This window comes from Thunnus albacares, chromosome 22 (assembly GCF_914725855.1).
Source record: "Thunnus albacares chromosome 22, fThuAlb1.1, whole genome shotgun sequence".
Lineage (NCBI taxonomy): Eukaryota > Metazoa > Chordata > Actinopteri > Scombriformes > Scombridae > Thunnus > Thunnus albacares.
Window position 1 is genome coordinate 7,373,624 of NC_058127.1, and position 19,718 is coordinate 7,393,341.

General features: G+C 40.2%; 1 protein-coding gene and 1 long non-coding RNA gene across 3 annotated transcripts in view; one reads left to right on the forward strand and one right to left on the reverse strand.

Moving 5' to 3' along the window:
• The window catches only part of nhsl2 (NHS-like 2), a 164,487-nt gene extending 145,481 nt beyond the window's left edge, over nucleotides 1-19,006 (reverse strand). For both annotated transcript variants that reach the window (XR_006399978.1, XM_044340744.1), the window contains exon 1: nucleotides 15,942-19,006. Coding sequence is in view for 1 of the 2 variants with exons in the window: in XM_044340744.1 (XP_044196679.1) it covers nucleotides 15,942-16,242 (301 nt within the window). In the remaining variant the exon portion in view is untranslated. The remainder of the gene's footprint in view (nucleotides 1-15,941) is intronic.
• LOC122973327 lies at nucleotides 13,233-16,034 on the forward strand. The gene is made up of 3 exons (XR_006399980.1): nucleotides 13,233-13,589; nucleotides 13,746-13,820; nucleotides 15,954-16,034. It is a non-coding gene; the product is annotated as an uncharacterized LOC122973327 (long non-coding RNA).
• Nucleotides 19,007-19,718: the final 712 nt, after the last annotated feature.

The following is a 19,718-nucleotide window of genomic DNA, read 5'->3' on the forward strand; positions in this document are numbered from 1 at the left end:
TGTCCTGGTCCATGTGTTCAGTGTCAGGACTGTGTGTTCTGTTGTTATATCCCTCCTCTAAGCTCGCTCACCACAACACCCTGCCAATAAATACTTGAGTTTTTTGTTGTTTTTTCCCCCCCAAACAGCCCCGAACGCAGCCAGATCTCGTCTCTTCTCTCCTCTTAAACTCTGTAATTTTTTAAAACCTTTATTTTTTAAACGCTTGGGCTCAGTCAGAGGATGTCACTATTGAGCTAAAATGTAACGAACATGCAGAGGTCCGGTGCTGGATTTTATCTTCTAACCTAAATTTCAGATAAATTGTGCAACCTTTTAAGGGAAAATGTGTGACTGAAGCAGCGAAAACCAGTAAATAAAACCTGAAAATACTGAAGAAGCTGAATGTTCTCTGTCAAGATCTGTAGTCTTACATATACAACATCTTTTTTTCATTAATTGATTTAAATTTAAACCATTTCCAGTTAATTAATCCAGTGCAAAAACTAGCAAAATGTTCTACTAATTAAGTCAAAATGTTTTCTGCTCACCAAACTAGTTTCAAAAACGTTTAATTAATCCAAATGCAGTTTAATCTTCTACAACCTGCAGAGAAATATTTGCATTCCTGAAATCTGTGATAAAACATGAATATATAGAGAACTGTATCAAATTGTTGACCTCTGTTTTTACGTATAACCTGCTGGTTTCCATGTTTACGTTTAAACTCCTGTGTTACATGAAAGTAATGATAATATATTTGGTTGTTAAACATAAAATACATAATCGAATGTTGTGCAACATTATGATATTTGTTTAAATGTGACGCTAAGTAGATTTGACATCGTATTACAGTTGATGCGGCTCAATTTTTACTGTAATTCTCTAAGATTGTTGCTCAGTTTAATCAAATCTGGTGTAATTTATGTTGACTTTAATAAAGTTAGTTGGACTCATTTTCCTCTTTTTCACTCAATTTTCAGTATTGTATATTGTTGAGTTTCTTACCACCAAGTTCACCAAACTAACCAATAATGCAGGTTTACAGTGATGTTTTCCTGCTTCCTTGCCTCCTTTCCTTGCTTGCGTCCTTTCCTACCCTGCTGCTGATGCTAACACACTTTACTCTCTCTTCTTTCCTGCTTCTTAGCCAGGTAAGTCCCTCCACAACGAATTGATATTCCCCTTCTTCCCCTCGCTCTCATTCTCTAATTCAAACCCCGGCTACACACACACACGCACACACACACACACGCACACTCGCTCCTCTGTCCGTCATCTGGAAGTGATTGCGTCCACCATTACAGCATGCCTTGGCCGACGTTAAGCGTTTTGGTGTTGACAGCCAGCCTTTTGTCCATTACAGCCCTGAGAGAAAAAGCTCTGGACAGAAACACATTGATAAAACCAGCTTGCACTGCGAACACACGCACACATGATGCGTGTCTGTTAACTCACTCAGACCCAGGATGACAATCATATTTAAAGATTTAAAAAAAGAATAGCAAACACAGGTAACCACCCGTACTTCCTGACACTATTATAGGTGTATATGGAGTTTTTGACACCTTAAACGTTAAAGAATGAATGAGTATTATTGTCTAAATTACAAAATAGCTTCTCTTTTCAAAACTACCACTATGAAAATTCAAACTGAAGTGTGATTTCTGATCTGCCACCTCTAAGGTTAAGGTTTGACTACGTTTTGGCGACTAAAGCTACCTCATTAAGATTGGGGAAAAAATGATTTGATGGTTTAAAGAAACCAATGTTGACCGTTAGGAGACAAATTCTTTGTCTGCGTCAAACTACTTTGGCCTTTTTTGCACGAAACGTGGGTCAATTTATGCTTTGAAAAAACAATTCGGGCTGCAATCAAAGGTTATTTCCAGTGTCGATAAATCTGATGATCATTTAAAAATGCCTGTTATAATTCCCCACAGCCTCAAGTCTTCAATTTTCAAGATCGAAGGTCGATCATGTATGACGTAGGAGCAGCTGTGGATCAGGAGGTAGAGCAGGTCGTCCATTAAACAACAGATCGGTATCTCCTAGGTCCTCCGATCTACATGTCCAAGTGTCACGGGGCAAGATACTGAACCCCAAATTGAATGATTACATCCTCTGTGGCTTGTAGTGTAAAAGTGCTTTGAGTGGTTCTAAGACTAGAAAGGCGTTATATAAATGCAGTCCATTTACCATGTATGATGAAGAAAAGCATCAAATTCTCACATTTGAGAAGCTGGAACCAACAAAACTGTTAAAGAGTGTTCAGACTGAACACCAAACAAACTTTCAGCTTGCATTATTGTTCAAATTTAAACACTGGACTTTTGAGTTGGAGCCATAAAGTATCAAGTTGAAACATCTTCTGGTCACCTCATGTCCTTGCGTAGACATTATATTCAATCGTCCCACCTCCAAAAGTCTCTTTGCTTTCAGTCTGAACACACTTTTAAGAAGGAGTCCAACATATGTGGTCAAACAATCACACAGAATCAAGTGGGAACTACCAACGAAGCCAATGCAAAAGGTCATTATGGTCTCAATCGCTAAATTTGGACCACTAATAAGTGTGCTCATGCTCATTTTGGAAATTATTACTCCATTCATAAGATTTGAAGGCTTATAGCAGCTTTGATGTCTGCAGTGTGGGCGTTGATTGACAGCTGTGATTGACAGTTCACTCACTTGCTCATTAGCACGTTTTAGCTAAAGTAGCTAACGTTAGCCAAAGTGTGCACTGCTCCGTGTTCCCAGTAAGCTAACGTTCATTTTGATCCAGGTAGCAGGGTGTGGATCCAGAGCATGAAAGGTTGGCAGAATTAGAACAGAATTAGAACTAAAATGAGAATAGCTGGTCCACCTTAAAGGTCAGTCCAGCTTAAGTCAGCCTGTTCCAGACCGTAGTCAGCAAGCACAGGGGAGACTTTGTATTCTGCTTCAGGGTCAAAGTCATCACTAACTTCGGGGCTAACCTCCTCCGCTTTAATCAGCAGGTGACAAGCAAGACACAGGAACTTGTCTTGGGTCTTGAGGAGCATTTATTCACCGACAAATAGCCTAAACTGTACACACACTGCACTGCTACGTTAATTGATATATGATCCAATCGCCAATCGGCACGCGCCTAAGAGAAAGATTGATGGTTTGTCACAAAGATCCCCAAAATCCTCCCAATTTCTTCACACTGTGAGAAATAACAAATATCACGGCAGCCTAAGAGATGAAGTAACAGCGGTGATATAATGCAGGAAGAGGCCCAGTGTGTGTAATGATATACTGTACATGTGCAGAGCAGCACTTTCTCCTCCCTCCTCTGAGTCCGGCAACGTCTCCTACAAGTGTTTTTATATACGGGCGATGTTCCAGTTTGTCATTGGTCATGTTTGTAAGACTTTTCTCTTGTTTTCTGCTGCACACACACACACACACACACACGCACACACAATCCGTCTCTCTCTCTCTGTAGTGCTAACATGAGGACAAGGCATGAGGACAGTGTTTATATTATCTCACAGAGAGCAGATTCTTATCCCAGAGGAATGAGGAGAGGGAGGAAAAAGGGGGGAAGAGAAAAAATCAGGATGGAGGAAGAAAAGTTTAAAAGTGGAAACAGCAAAAAAAAAAGAGTGATGGTACTGTATGAAGGACAAAAAGCACGATTACAGCGAAAAATGACAAGAAAATGAAAAATCAGCTTTTTTTAAAATTATTATTATTATGTTTGGTCTGTTTTCCTGAGGGTCCAGACAGGTTTAAGGTTTTGTCTGTGTGTGACAGAGTCTCAATGGTGGCACATTGTTCAAAGAGCAGATGCAGACGCCATGATGGCAGCAGCATGTAAACACAGTAGGTGAGACTACACATACACACATGACCGAAGATGTAGCGATAGTATTGATGTTTGAGTTTGTTGACCTTAAAGGGGACGTATCATACACATTTCCAGCTCTGTATTTATATTCTGGGGCTCGACTGGAATATCTTTGCATGATTTACAGTTCAAAAAACTCTTTATTTATCTTATAGTGGCTCTTTATGCAGCCCCTCAGTTCAGCCTCTGTCTGAAACAGGCCGTTTTAGCTCTTGTGTCTTTAAGGCCCGCCCCCCTGATGAGCCCACTCTGTTCTGATTGGTCAGCTTCAGGATTTCACTTCATTTTCTCGTACTTAACTCGAAATAGAAACTTCTAAAATACATCCGTACATGTTCAAGCCGAAATCCGGTCAGAAATATGGGAGTGGACATTGCAAACAACACGTGGAACAACCTTAGCAACGATGGATACAGAATAGACGGCCATTTATGGGCAACTATCTGACATCAAGGTACAAAAAAAATATCATAAACAAAGCACTAAGGCAGGTTGAAGCCCTGGTTTTTGACTTGCAGGCAGCATTTCTACATACTTTTAACCTCAAGTTTTGGAACTTTGACCATGTTTAACATAAATATCCGACATCATAACAGCGTAAAAATAAACCACAAACCACAAAAAGCCTTATATGTCCCTCTTAACAAACTCTGTATCTCTATATCTGACTGTACACACACACTAAATCAGTCAGTGCAAGAGGCCTTGTTTCCATCTTGTTTCTCGACGTCTCTCATTGTTTTGGACTTGTCTTGACTATTAGTGCTCATTACAAACTATTTCATTGTGATACTTATTTTTATTGCTTTTACTACATCATTTAAACATACATAGTGTACATAGTAGATGCAGCAAGGAACTATATCCACATACATAGCGTGAGTCCACTATTTTGCAGTCTTTTCCCCATCCCAAGAACGTAAAACCTCAAAATAAGTACAACAATAAAAATGATATAACAAATTGATAAATAAGTAAAATAAACTGTAGGAAAAATATCTCTAGTTACTAGAGACCATAGCGATGAGTCCATATTTGGATAATTGATTAAATTATAAACAAAAAAGCCAAACAATATGAAGATTTTCTGCTTTCCGTTACTGTAAATTAAACATTAAGTGACAAACTGCAACATCAGATGAAGTAAAATTATATAACCGTCTCTTTAACGGTTGTCTATCTCTCCTGGTTTTGATCTTCCCATCCTTCCTCCATCTCCTTCTTCTTCTCTTATCTCTCCTCCCTCCTTTTCCTCAGCCTCCCCTTTTTGCTCCCTCTCGCCCTCCTCTCCTGATTTTCTCTAGTTTTCCTTCCTCTTTCTTCTCTTCCTTCCCATCTTTCTCCTCTTCCCTCTCTTCACTTACCTCTCTCTGCTCTGTAATTCCCAATCTGACTAACTCGATGGTACAAATCCCTGTGAACGTGTGTGTGTGTGTGTGTGTGTGTGTGTGTGTGTGTTTGAGCTTTTCTTCACATTCCTGTTCATACATTCGTTCATATTCCCACACAGCGTTCCCCGTGGGACGACTATAAGACTACATACTCAGGAAAGTGTATGTATGTGTGTATCTGCATGTGTGTGTGTGTGTGTGTGTGTGTGTGTGTGTGTGTGTGTGTGTAACAGAGGCCTCGACTGTTTTCACAAGCCGCCGCCTTCGTGCCGTTTGACAAATCGGTGCTGATATTAGAAAAAGAAATACAACATGAAGTTCACAGCAGGACTACAGGAGGGCCAGAGACACTGGGAGACAAGACATAAAAACACACACACACACACACATACAAGGTGGATGGTTGCCGTGGAAACGCATCTGACCAAAAAAAAAAAAAAAAAAAAAGTGCAGGCAGAGGGAGGGAAACAATGATTAAAATAAAGGGAGAAAAGTTTTATCCCTTTGGCTGACGAAGAGTAACAGAGAGTCTGTGTGTGTGTGTGTGTGTGTGTGTGTGTGTGTGTGTGTGTGTGTGTGTGTGTGACCAGGCTCTTGGCCAAGGCAGGAAGTTGTTAGTAGTTTTTTTTTTTTTTTCCTCTTTTACCTGAATCTACAACTCGCTCTCATTTTAGTACAACAGCTCTTTCTCTTTCTTTCTTTTTTTGTTAATTTTCTCATTTGTACAAACACACTTCACTTTCTCTCTCTCTCTCTCTCTCTCTCTCCCTCTTTCAGTAATTAATGACCACAAAAACCACTACGGGCCCCCAAAGCTCCACCTCCACCTAATCCTGGCTTCTAGGAACTAATGACACTCACACACACAGAAAACCAGGCACACACACACACACACATATACTCATATAAGACTAAGAAAAATGCCCACAATCTCCAGTGAAAACACTTGCAGCTCCAACAGAAACATTAAATGTAGTACATTTACTATGGTTTCCTCACTGGCCTTCGTAGAAGTAAAAAAAAAAAAAAAAAACCCACAGCACTCAACCAAAAACAAAAAAGGGAGTCCAAAAGTCAAAGCACAACAAAGGGTTTGCACTTATTTAATCTCATGTGCAGAGCCAAACCAACGATGAACTCATCCTACTTACAAGTATTGTGTGTGTCTCCAAAGCCTGATATATCTTATTTTCTCTGTTTTTATCCAAAAACTATTAAAAACACGCCAATGCAGCCACATCGCTGCACTGGGTGACATGTTCCTTCATCACTGAAGAGAGCGAGAACAGCTCCAAAGAGTATAGAAACAATTACAAAAACAATTTATTGGGAAACATAATCTGCAGCTTAACAAATAATGAAAATCTTTGCTGTCTTTGTCTGTTAAATATCTAAAATGAGTGCTAGAGAGGAAGGCATTCAAACACAAGAGAAAATTGTGTTTGTCATGTGTAACTGATCAAAAATTACATTGGTTGCATGTGGGAAGTCCCTAAAAAAAAAGGAATTGATTCTCATGCACTTTTTTTAAGATCGACTGATAGTAGCGGCTGTTTTATTTATCATCCTCAGTTTGTTATGGAAAGTTTTAAGGGTTTTGTTTGCTCTGGTCAGCGGAAGAAGGTCCTGAAGAAGGTCCATTGGCCAAATACAACGCTGTATTTACACCGAAAAAACCTCTTTCAAAGGGTCATAGTATAGTTGTTTGGTCCACACCTGAGTGCGATTACTGTGTTCAGAGCTGCCTAAACGAATCTCACCAAGGGGTGAAAACTGGGCTAAAAAGCTCAGGTCTGGAAAAACCCTTAGTGTCAAATGTCTAAATGTTGCTTCAGAGGCTCCTCCAGACTGAAAGGTGTAACTGCATATTGTTAAAAGGTCAAATTTTCCTAAATATTGATGCTAAATATCAGCTATCAGCAACATAAATATAAGAATATCTGTATCAGTGCACAGCTGACCCACAAAATGTCAAAGAGAACTGGCTACAGCTGCTTTGGATCCTTATCAAACCCTGGTGGTGATTCATCAGGTAACTGGACAATGCAGACAAACAACACAACCATCAAATCTATTCCTGGTTAAATCTCTTCAGCAGGACCCGTTTTATATCAGGAAGACGTTATTGTTTTAATGACTAACTCAACTTAATTTCTAAAAGTCTGCAAATGAGACTCACTTCTGGGAATTCTTCTGAATATTAAATTTCACTAGAAAGAAAACTAAACCAGACTGATAAAAGAACGAACAAAAGTCTTTCTACTGCAATGTGTTGGAGTGTCGGCTCTGAATCACCGCCTGTAGGAAGAGAGATAGTGGGGGAGGAAGAGGAGAAGAGGGAGGCCAGGGAACATTTTGACATTGGAAAAGATGTTTTGATTCAATGCACGGCCTGCATTAGTGATTAAAAACAAACTTTCAGGGAATACAGAGCATCTCCAAAATGAGCGCCGAGATGTCCGAAGTCACCCGTCGCCACTGAATGCATCGTTTTGTGGCGTCAGAACCTGAATAAAGCTGTAAAAATCAATTCAAAGCAAGTTTCCAGAGCTGTTTTTGGAGGGTTTTTTTTTTTTTTTTCCCCCTCGTGCATGTCACTGTTCGTCAAAAGCATGCAGAGAAGTGTTGGAGGATAAAGGGGGGAAAGGAAAAGAAGTATGAAAAAAGGAGAGGGGGAATTACAGAGGGGCCAACAGGGAGGGACACTGAGTCATGAGGTTGACGTCCACCCGTGGGAACGAGGGAGGGGAGAGAGAGGGAGGAAAGGAATTAGTAAGAGAAAGAGAAGAGATTTAAAGCCTGTTTCTCATCTCTTCATCAACCATTTGAGTTTCATAACAGGATTTTGGAAGTAAATCAGAAGTTTAAAAGTAGAAAGAAAGCAACAAGTGATCACTACCAACAAGCGAGGAAGGAGAAAACAGATATTCTGATTTATTTAGTGTGTCACGTTTAATGCATTCCTGTTGGAGTGTAAAAACACTGACTGCTCAGTTGTATCTCATTAGTTTGATACTAAACTCAAACCTTTGGTCAGTTGCAAGTCGTCTGTAGGTTTCAACTTGTGCAACATTCATGTAAAGACGCATCAAACTGGTGACCATTTTAATCAAAAACTGAACTATAAGATGCTGTCAAATATGATACAACCTCTACTAGGAGGAACATGACTGTCCCACACATGAGTACGGTCATAAACCAAACCGATATCTGGAAAACGTTTCAGTGACGCTGCCAAAGTCAACAACTTAAAGCAGCTATGATCAATATCTTTTCGTTGACAGATATTTTCCTCAAGAGTTTAAGGCAGAGAGCAAAAACAGAGTGATTATTGGACGTACGTCCACCAAGTGGACAGAAACACGACCCCGATTGAATGATAACGTTGCTCCGTAACTGCTGGATGTGGGAATAAGCAACTGTTTGCTAACAAGTTCAACATATCAACTTAAAAAGTGTTGACAGAGTGTTAAAATCTTGTTTCTGCTGCTCCAAAGTAGCCAAAAAGTCAGTTAATGCAGGTTTAAAGATGAATTCAGATGGAAAATGAAGCAAATTTTCACCTCGTGTCATTCGTGTGTTTGTTGGGTTAGGGTTAAAGTTCGGATTAGGGTTAAGGTTCAGGTTAAGGTTCAGATTAGGGTTAAGGTTCAGGTTAAGGTTTGGATTAGGGTTAAGGTTAGGGTTCGGATTAGGGTTAAGGTTAGGGTTAAAGTTCGGATTAGGGTTAAGGTCAGGGTTAAGGTTCGGATTAGGGTTAAAGTTAGGGTTAAGGTTAGGATTAGGGTTAAGGTTCAGATTAGGGTTAAGGTTCGGGTTAAGGTTTGGATTAGGGTTAAGGTTCAGATTAGGGTTAAGGTAAGGGTTAAGGTTCAGATTAGGGTTAAGGTTTGGGTTAAAGTTTGGATTAGGGTTAAGGTTCAGATTAGGGTTAAGGTTAGGGTTAAGGTTCAGATTAGGGTTAAGGTTCAGGTTAAGGTTCAGGTTATGGTTCAGATTAGGGTTAGGGTTAAGGTTTGGATTAGGGTTAAGGTTCAGATTAGGGTTAAGGTTCAGGTTAAGGTTTGGATTAGGGTTAAGGTTAGGGTTCGGATTAGGGTTAAGGTTCAGATTAGGGTTAAAGTAAGGGTTAAGGATCGGATTAGGGTTAAAGTTCAGATTAGGGTTAAGGTTAGGGTTAGGGTTCGGATTAGGATTCATGTGTGAGTGTGCCCCCAAACTCACCAGAGAACCTGCTTTTTTCTGTTATTTCCCTCCCGTCTCTCCTTTTTTCTCTCATCTCTGTACATTTATGAAGCAGATTCATAAAGACCCAGAATCTGTGCACATTTTTTGCTCAAATTGAAACATTTTCATCTTGTTTTTGCATCTATTAGCGGATCTAATAGTGTCTTTTGTGTGATTTGAACACACAGAAACAGTTTAAAAACAACCACAACAAGTGAAGGCAGCATACTTTTGCCACAATCCCAATAACAGCAACTGTACAGCACAATACTAAGCATGTATATCACTATATAGTCACAGATGTAAACACTGATCAACCTTTTTAACAGTTCCACCATGACAGCAGTTTTGGAAACAATACATTAGAGTTTTATCTTTACTTTTGTAACTATCTTGTACAGTTTAATGCCACTTATTTGTACTATAACTCCAACAATATGTTGAACTTACAACACGCTGCAGGAGTGTTGTGCTTTACTACTTCGCCCTCCTTTCATCTGCTTCTATTTCAGTTCATGATTTACAACCTTTACCAGAATGACCTCCAGAGAACTGACATTAACTTTTATTCAGGTGAGATTCGGGCAGTTTTTCATGTCATACGCTCATTATTCTGTCAGCGCCGGTTTGTTGTCTTTAGGGGTCGATGCTGGTACAGAGTTTTTGGTCCCTGTGCCCACTCACAGATGAAATGATGGATTTTCTCTCCGTATGATTGATGAACGCTGATGCAAAAATGACAGCTCTACAGCGAAGTCTCCGCTCCTTCTCTCCAAACCGCAGCTCCGTACCGAAGGCCAAAACAAACACCGGTTGTTATAAACGGCCAAACTTGCAGAAAAAGGCGTTAATTTGTGTGTCAAACTGCCATAAATGTCCCGCTCTGAACTTGTCTCAATTTTTCAACAGATGGCCTCAAAAAAAAAAAAAACCAGAACACAGCTGTCTTGACTTTGATGCCTAAAGTGACCTGTATGGATGTTTATGTTTTTTTCCATTCAGCGTGTGTACAGCTCATTAACGGACCGTTTTTAGATGACGCCGACACATTTTTTTACGCTCTCAAAACTCCACTGTAGCTGCATTCCTTTTTAACTCCTGCCAAGATTTGCTGACTGATCAACAGAAAAATTAATCGAAAACAAACACTGGAAACTATTTTAGAAAAGGGATTTTTTAACGAGCAAATGCCAATCGCTTATTGCTTCCATCGTCTCAAATGTGAGGATTTCATTGTCGTATATCAATGTGAACTGAATATTTTGGGATTTTGGACGAAACAAGACATTTGAAGACAACATAATGAGCTCTACAATATTATATAAAGGGCATTTTTCACTATTTTCTAACATTTTATAGACAAAATGATTAATCAGATGAATCAAAAATGAAAATAATTGTTAGTTTCAATCCTAATTTGGTGTCTTTATATGTTTAGTATCGTTGCAAAGTTAATGTCTTTGGCATTTTACTGTTGTTAGGACAAAAAAAAGCCATTTTAAAGCATCACTTTTGGCTCCAGGAACTTGTTATGAACATTTTTTTAATTGTTCTTGACATTTCATGGATTAAACAAATTGGATAAACCAAATTACATTGGGGAAGATTCCTCTTTAGAGTGGTAAAAGAAAAAAAATGGTCAAAAACTGTAAAGTATGTGTGCATGTGGATCATGTTTTTGTTATTTACTCTAAATGAAATCACAGATTTTCTCCTACATTTGATGATTAAGTTACGCAAAGAATGTTGACCTCATCGAAACCTTTCTCTGTTAAAGTTAAGTCAACGATATCATGATTTAGTCGGAGCACAAAGGGGTTGCAGAGCTCTCCAGGTGCTGAAACTTAAACATGTTGCACATTAGGATACACCCCCGTCAGTGATGTCACAGGAGGTGTTGTCCTGCACCTGCTGTGACATCACTGACCGAGATTTCGGAGCGAAGCGTGTTTAACGATCTCCGACCAGATGCGATTTCCCTGCGGATTCACCCTTTAAAATAAAAGCCCTCCACCTCCGACTAGCCTTCAACCCTCTGCCTCTGCTGGGACCGAGCGGAGGGGAACATTTTGTTACAACACACTGCGGCAAAAAAAACCAGCCTGTAAAATCAGTTTTGGGTCAAAGGAAGAATGTGGTTTCCCAGAGAATTAAGCCGAAAAAGAAAACACTGAACTTTGGTTCCCAGTCACATACTTGGGATATTCCTGCCCCACTTAGGGTCAACAGCAGCGGAGAGAATATGGAAGGAAATAAACCCATAATGAGAAGGAGAAACGGAGGAGGTGTTGCAGAGGACAAACTCCTCAAGTTCAAGCCTCTCTGTGAGTGACAACTTCCAGTGGAAAGAGGACACACATACTGTCATGCTATCAAGCTCTAACATCCTCTTCCTCCGTATCAGCGCCACTTCTTCCTCTCCGCCCAGATAGGAGGAGGAAACTCAGCTCCGAGATCCCCTCCGGGCGCTCCGGCGTGTCGGAGTCCTGGAAGCAGCTCAGGAGATCCGACTCCTGAACAAACTCTCAGCTCGTGGTGGAAAAAATCCCCTCATCCAGGCCTGGAACATGTGTTTCACCGTAGCCTTATGCAACTCTGACCGAGTTTCACTTTTCTTTTTTGGCAGGTGGAGGGGGGGATTGTCAGTGGTTGTTATTGGAGGAAAAGCACATATCCACAAAACCTTTTTTTTTTTTTTTGTCCACGAATGAAGGAAAAGAATGTGAACTTAGTTTTAAACTTTAACAATGTCGTTTTCATGCCTAAAAACCTTCAGTCGTATGGATTCGTTTTGATTCGTTTATAGTTTTATAGCTTTGGAAGGTATTTACTAAACGACTAATCCAGACAGATTAGACACAATAAATGACACAATAAAAAAACATGAGTCTTTTCAGTTTGTTTGTAATAAATAGAAGAACTGGGTTACTAGAACAAAGAAAAGAGCGCCACCTACGGAAACTTCATCCAACACAAAATCAGAGAGCGAACCATCCACACTGTATCGCTTGGAAGACTTCTGATAATGTATGAGTGGAATAATTTGATTTAAGCAAAAATGCAAAATATTTAATGGTTCCAGCTTCTTGCATGTGAGAATTTGCTGCTTTTCTTGGTCTTACATTGCAGTTATTTGAATAATTTTGGACTTTTCAGTCTTGTGTGCTTTAGGATATTGTGATTTGTGACATCAGTTATAAAAATAATCATTAGTTGCAGCCAAAAAAGAGACCCTGACCCCTTGATCAGGTGCTTTTCACCCCTTTAAACCATAAAATACACCTGTGTCCATTACTGCCAGTGAGTATTACAGCAAAAACATTAACCAGGGTATAAAACATCTCTATTATTATGCATGATGTTGCCCTAAATAGCTAAATAATGCTTCTGTAGAGATTCATGCAAATGCTTGTAGTTTTTCCACCAAGTTTAATTGGTTTGGTGTTAAATCATATTTTACTGTGCGCTTCTCCGGTAACATTATAACCCCTTTAGCTCCCTGTTTGATTCATTAGAAACAAGTAAAATCTTTAATATTTATCAATAAGAGGGTGTGAGTGTGGAGAATGACGTGCGGAGGAGAGTTCAGTTATGTGCGGTGCAGAAATTTTAGAGGAAAGTGTTTGAACATGTGAAACAAAACTCTGCAAAGGAGGAAAACCCAAATGTTTACGCCTTGTTATTATTTTTGTAAAAGGTGGATCAGTGTTTTCTATCTTTGGTGAGACAGGAGGAGGAGGTAAGAGAGAGAGAGGGAGAGAGAGGTGGTAGAGTGAGGATGATGATGAGAGACGAAGGCCCAGGCCGGCTCTATTGATTATTTAGCCGTGTGCTTCTTCTGCCCACATGTTAGTGATACAGTACGCTGCCGCCAAAAGCCCACACAGAATTTAGAAAGGAGAGAGAAAGAAGAGTGAGATCGCACACACACACACACACACACATGCACACACAAAGACGCACGCGCACACACACACACACCAGCCGACACATGGGTGAGTTCCTCTCGGAAAAGTAAACTAAAAGGCGAGCTGTGTTTTGTTTTATCTATCTTCCTCTCCTCTTTCCAGCTCTACATCTGGGCTGCGTTTGGAGGGACTTTCTCTTATCATACGGTACGTGCACACACACACACACACACGCACACACACACACACAGTTTGCACAGCTATCCTTGTTAGGACATTTAATTTACTTCCATTCATCGCAGACCGCCTAACATAAACCCAAACCTCAACCACAACCTCAGAAATGATGTTTTGCCTCATTAGGACTGGGCTTTGGTCCCCATGAGGACTGCTGGTCCCGACTAGGACGGTGTTTACACTGGAAAAGGTCCCCAAGAGGTAAGAAAAACGCGCACACACACACACACACACACACTGCTGACAGCCTCGTAAACTCGTGTTCACAGTCGGCTTGCCTTTTTCATTTGCTCAATTTTGAGCTGTAACGCAAACAAAGAGAAAAACCACCTGCGAATATTTTGTGCAAAGTTTGCAGAGTAAAACAAGTTGAAGGTGGCCACAGTGCAAATTTCCCATCATGCATCTCCGCTGCAGCTCACCTGCATTGGAACAGTTGTCAAATAAAGGTGAGTATGTGTCCTTATGATGCTGATCTCGACCTATAGAGCTCAGTATTTGTGCTCATACGTTTGAATAAAAACCAATTGAATCAATTCAACTATCAGAAGGTATTGTTGTGGTATTGATACTATTGTGTGGATCAGTGTTGCATTGTAACGTACTGTAAGCTAACACAAGCTAATGTATCACAGGGCAGTTTCACATTATTGATGGTTATTGAGAGATTTCTGGATGTGTGAAAGCTTGAAATCACGACTCTACTGTAGCCCTTAAAGGTGACCTGTTCTAGGAAACCGACCAGCCAGACGAGAATCTATTCAAACTGTCTCTCAGCAAGACACAAGAGCGTCTGATTCAGTGTTGATGTTTCTCTGGAAGGAAAGCCTTGACAAGTTTTTTAAGATAGTGAGAAAAAGTACAACTAGGCTTTTTGAAAATGAAAAATTAGCTTTGAAAACCACCCAAGGGATGAAAAGCGTGTGGAAATCTGTAGTTTTTTTTTAGTTATTTCAATAGAATTTCTTGACTTAGCAACACCACAAAACACACTGTAATGGAAATCAAAGTTAGTCTTCTGCAATGTCTGAGTCCGAGTATCACAACAAGATGAATTTGAATCCTAAAATATCACCAAATATGATCCTTAAAGTCTTCTGAAACTTTCCTAACTTAAAGATTCCCTCCAGAAATGTCAAAATACTTTCAAAGTTCTCGTTTTTCCTCATTTTAAAAGTTTTTTTTACTTCACAGAAAAGTCAATTCTCACTGTATTTGCACTGGATGTTTCAAGTTTCCACATCACACTTGACTGAGTTGAATACTGGACCACGATTGGCTCCAAACTAGTTGTGATGTCACTAATCATGCTCATAGGTACAGGCCTTAAACTCAGATTGAAGGTGAGCTCAGAGAAACTTTCCCTCATCAGCACAGTGACACTAAAACAAGCAAGCAAAACACATTTTTGAGTATCCTAGAGGGCGACTTTAAGTTCTTTAAGTGAGTGACAAGAGCATCATCTTGAACCCAAAACTTGCCTTCACCTGCTTCACGTCGCTTTAAATCCAAAAACTGATGCGATCGTGTCAGCGGGGAGTAAAGAAACAATACTTCACATGAGGAGCAGTGAAGGAGTTGACAAAGTGACAGGTAGACTGACAAAACTCCAAAACACGTATGACATCTCTACAATTACACCGAGTTCACATTCCTCTCTCTCCACACCCACAACGTGATGCCTTCAGGAGCATCTGGTAAACCTGCATGCCCCCGAGAACCGAAGCCGATAGAAAGTCAGTGTGACAAGGTGTAAAAGGTGTTGCATTCACTTCCTGTTGTGCCAACTTTAAAGTCTGAAACTGTACAAAAAAAAAACAGAGAAGAAGTACAAACATCATACAACAGTTATCGACATGCTTATGCTTTACTTTAGCAATTAACTGAGGTAATTAACTCAGCCAGTTCAATTTCCAAAGTGTTCATGTGCCAAAATCTAATATTTCCTGCAGCAACTGAACTCAGGACACCTCTCTCTCTCTCTCCTCTCTCTCTCCAGCTGACAATAACAAACCCTCCAATAATAAACCTCTCACTTACTCACACCCTGAATAAACCTTAAGACGCACAGGGAAGAGATGACCCCTCTGTTCTGAGTCATATTGACTCACGAAGAAGGTGATAAGGCAACAATTAACCACAAATCCCTCCAGAAAAAAAAAAAGAAAACATGAATTTAAGCTCATTTCCTAAAGTTTGACACCAATGTCTGACTAAAAAAAAAATCTGTTTCAGCTCTGCTCCTGCAGCTGCGAGCTGTGTAAAGTGACTCCAGGTGGGGTTTTTTTTTTTTTTCCTCCTGGGTTTTTAATTTCCTCTTACTTCTCGGTGGAGGTTTGCTGACCAGCTCCGCGACGTGCCTCTGCAGCCGGACCACTCTGCCCTCCAGCGCGCCAGACCGGTGGCAGACTGACACCAGCTCTCCTTCCAGCTCCTCCAGGATGCTCACCGAGTGCCGGGACAGATCCGACAGCTGCCGGAGCACCGAGCACAAGGTGAAGCCGCACACGTCCACCAAGTCCCCGAAAATCTCAAGCTGCCGCGGGCGCGCAGCCTCCCGCAGCCTCCCGCCGTCGGGCTTGCACACATCTTTCGGAAGTATCGTCCGTTTGCAAAAAGGCATGATTCCTTTCCCTCCTCTCTCTTGCAAATAAAAAAAATAATAACAAACTCCGCAGATACGTCAAGTTATATTCCTGTGATCCTTCTCTCTCCCGCTGGCGCACAGACGCATGCTATGAATCCTCCGGGAGGAAAAACTCCGCCGCTGTTGGAGAGGCTTGGAGCGAGTTGCGCGTCGTGCGCCCTCATTGTTTTTGACTGCGAGCTTTTCCCTTTTTACGGCGTAGAGGAGTCTCAGCTGCTCAGTGGATTGCTGTCAAATCAACCACAGTGTAACACACATGACATCCGGTGTTAACTTTCAAAATTATAGCCATAAACCACAAGTGATCCGAACCATTAAAGTGGAAAAACAGATAAAATATAAAGTAAAATTGTGAGGATGAGCTTCTAAAATCACTGGTTGTGATCTGAATGACGTCTGGCTTGTTTATCAGAGGAGGGTCATCACATGGGAAAGCTCAGGATATTCTTCAGGACCCTCTAAACCCTCTTTATTCTGAGTTTTCCCTCCTTCCCTCTGGGCATATAAAGGATTTCTAGATGTAACAGGAACAGGTATTTGTCCTAGAGGCTCTCCAAAGTTTGAACTTGGAGGTGGACTAGGACTGATTGGGCACTTTTGTATGTTAACTATAGTACTGGAACTGTGTGTCTTTTATCTGCATGTGTTTTAGGTCTCAATCTTAATGTTCTTTATGTTTTTTTTAACTGTTTGCTGCTAAATGAATTGCCCCAGTGGGGATAATAAAGACTTAACTACTCTAATAGACAACATGAGGCTGAGACTTCATGTCATAAAGGGAACATAAGCAAGCGTATACAAACAGATTGACTTTTCTTTATTAAGTTATCCACTGTTTACTCTCTTCTAAGTGTTTTTACATGCTTTAAATGTTGATTTTCTGTAGTTATGAGTAGACCTATCACAGTCTTTTAACAATTTCTTTTAATAATAAACAGTAATCTTACTAAACATAGTTATAAAAATGTGTTGGTGCCGTTTTTATGAGTCATTTTGTTGCCTTATATTTTTCCCCTCACTGTGTGCTTTTATTATAAAGCTTTCATTCACTCCCCTGCGTCAGATCTTATTCTCTCCGGCTTGACGAAGCGACGCAGGGTGCAACAGTCTGGTGTTTCCTGAGAAGGAAACCTGGCTGGAGGAGGGAGAGGAGAAGAAGAGATGAGGAGGAGGAGGAGGAGGAGGAGGAAGAGAAGGAGGAGGAGGAGAGGAGGGAAGAAGACAGGGGATGGATGAAATCTTTCATGCACCATGGAGCTTATGTGTGTGCGTATGTGTGTCAGGGATGCAATACAATAGCTACATTATGAAATACTTTATTAATCCCTCAGGGGAGGAAACTGAGCGCCTCCATACGTAGAGGACAGACAGGTAGGACAATATGAAGAAGGCAGCAGTAAATAGTGTAAACATCAATGAGACTGACATCAACATATTCATGAACACCATCCTAGTCATCAACATCATAAACAGTTGCAGTCAACAACAATGTTTTATTAAAAAAAACGTCACCGCAGCAGCTACAAGACGTCCTGAATCTGTCTGAAAAGCACCTGAGGGCGAAATGTTCAACTGTCCGCATACTTTTGGCCATATGCTGTATTTTTCATTTGATTTATTTCTGTTATAGATTAATCAACCTCCTCAAATATATTCATATTTATTGTCATGCATCATACTGGCTTTTTTTTCATTCATGCAAATAAATGTATCTGAACTTGAACCTGAACTACTGAGATTATAGCAGCACAACCAGACATGTCAGTAGAAACTGTGTGGTGGAAAAAAAAAAAAAAAAAAAATGAGGTCGGTTTAAACAAGTGGGTCTGGAAATGAGGAGAAGAAAGAACCAGGGGACAGAAATTCCTGAGTCAGAGTTAAAATGAACCAAGACGACATGGAGCGCTGTAGTCTCTCTTCTCTCCCGCTTGATCTATAAACTGAATACAGGTCCTCCACTCCAGGCACATATTTCCAGATGGTGGGGACAGGATCACAAAATCAGAGGCTGTTATACAGTAGACTGTGTTACCGTTGTGGCCATTTTGAATTTACAGCGACGTTAAGGTGAGACGTTGACTGATTGATCAACAGAAAATGGATCAAACAACAGTTGATTAATTGCTCTAAAATGTGAGGATTTGCTGCTTTTCTTTGTTTTATAAGTTTGTAAATTGAATATTTTCAATCAAATTCATTCTTGAGCTTAGAAATAGTATTTTGATTAAACCATCTCACTCAAGGTTGACTTACTTTGTCCAGAGCTTTCAGTCGCACCTTATTTTCTTGGTAAAATGCCAGAAATGAACACTAAAATTAGATCATTTTAAATCTAATCTGATTTAATTCTTGATTTTAAAGTGGTTAAAGACTTAAGAACAAGACTTTGCTTTCAGTCACATCTGTGTGATTTGGTTGAAAGCTCTGGAAAAAAGATAGTAAGTCCACCTCAAGTTGGAATTGATTTATCAAAATGAATATCTTTACATTTTGGATGAGCAATTTGAAGACTTGAAATGTGATTTTCGGAAATTTTGATGGAACTTTTTTCATTTTAAAGACCAAACAACCAATCAAAAAGTTTATAATAAACAGATGAAAGTGAATAGATATTCGGAGTCAGTAGCAGCGCTGCATTCACAGGCAGAGACGATGCAACCAGACACAATACACTCGATTGTACAGATTCAGATGTGTTATGCTAGTAGCGGCTAATGTAGCCTGGAGCTGCTACACTCAAGCAGAGATGACGAGCGGGCTACAGAGGTCTGGTAACCTCACTGCTTTCTAACTCCTCATCCCCACATTTGTTTCATTTTCAACTGACGCTGACTCAAGTGACATTACTTGAGTCAACTTATCAAATTACAGCTGTCTCTGTAGCCACAAAAGGGAGCCATGTCAAGCCAACGATGGCACTGCTACCCAAGTAGGGAGGCATGTTTAGCAAGATGTCAGCCTAAAATAGACAACTATTTATCAGGCTGGAGATTCCATAATGAAATAAAAGAATAAATAGTTTCCAAGAGTCTGGAGGGATACAGTAGATTTGGCTATCTGTAGCTAACAAGATCACTCTCAAGTGAAGTCCATTTTTTATAGAGGTCAGAATCAAAATTTTGCCCTAAAAGGCTTTATTAACTGTACATATCCTTACATCCCTAAAATTCCCAACTGCTAAGAGATGTTGTATCTTCATAGTTAGACAAACAGTTGATTTGTGCTGCAGTGGTGACAACTGTAAGTATTGCAGGTGCAGCTGAGAAAGGAAAAACACCTGCTTTGCTTGGTAAAACACCAGAAATTAACACTAAAAATAGATCATTTTAAATCCAGTCTGATTACTTAAAGACTTTAGACCAACATGAAACAGTTCATGACTGAGATCAGAGCCCGCTTGTCTCAAAACCTGCTGGACAGACCTGGATAAGCAGATAACAAGCCAGTCACTT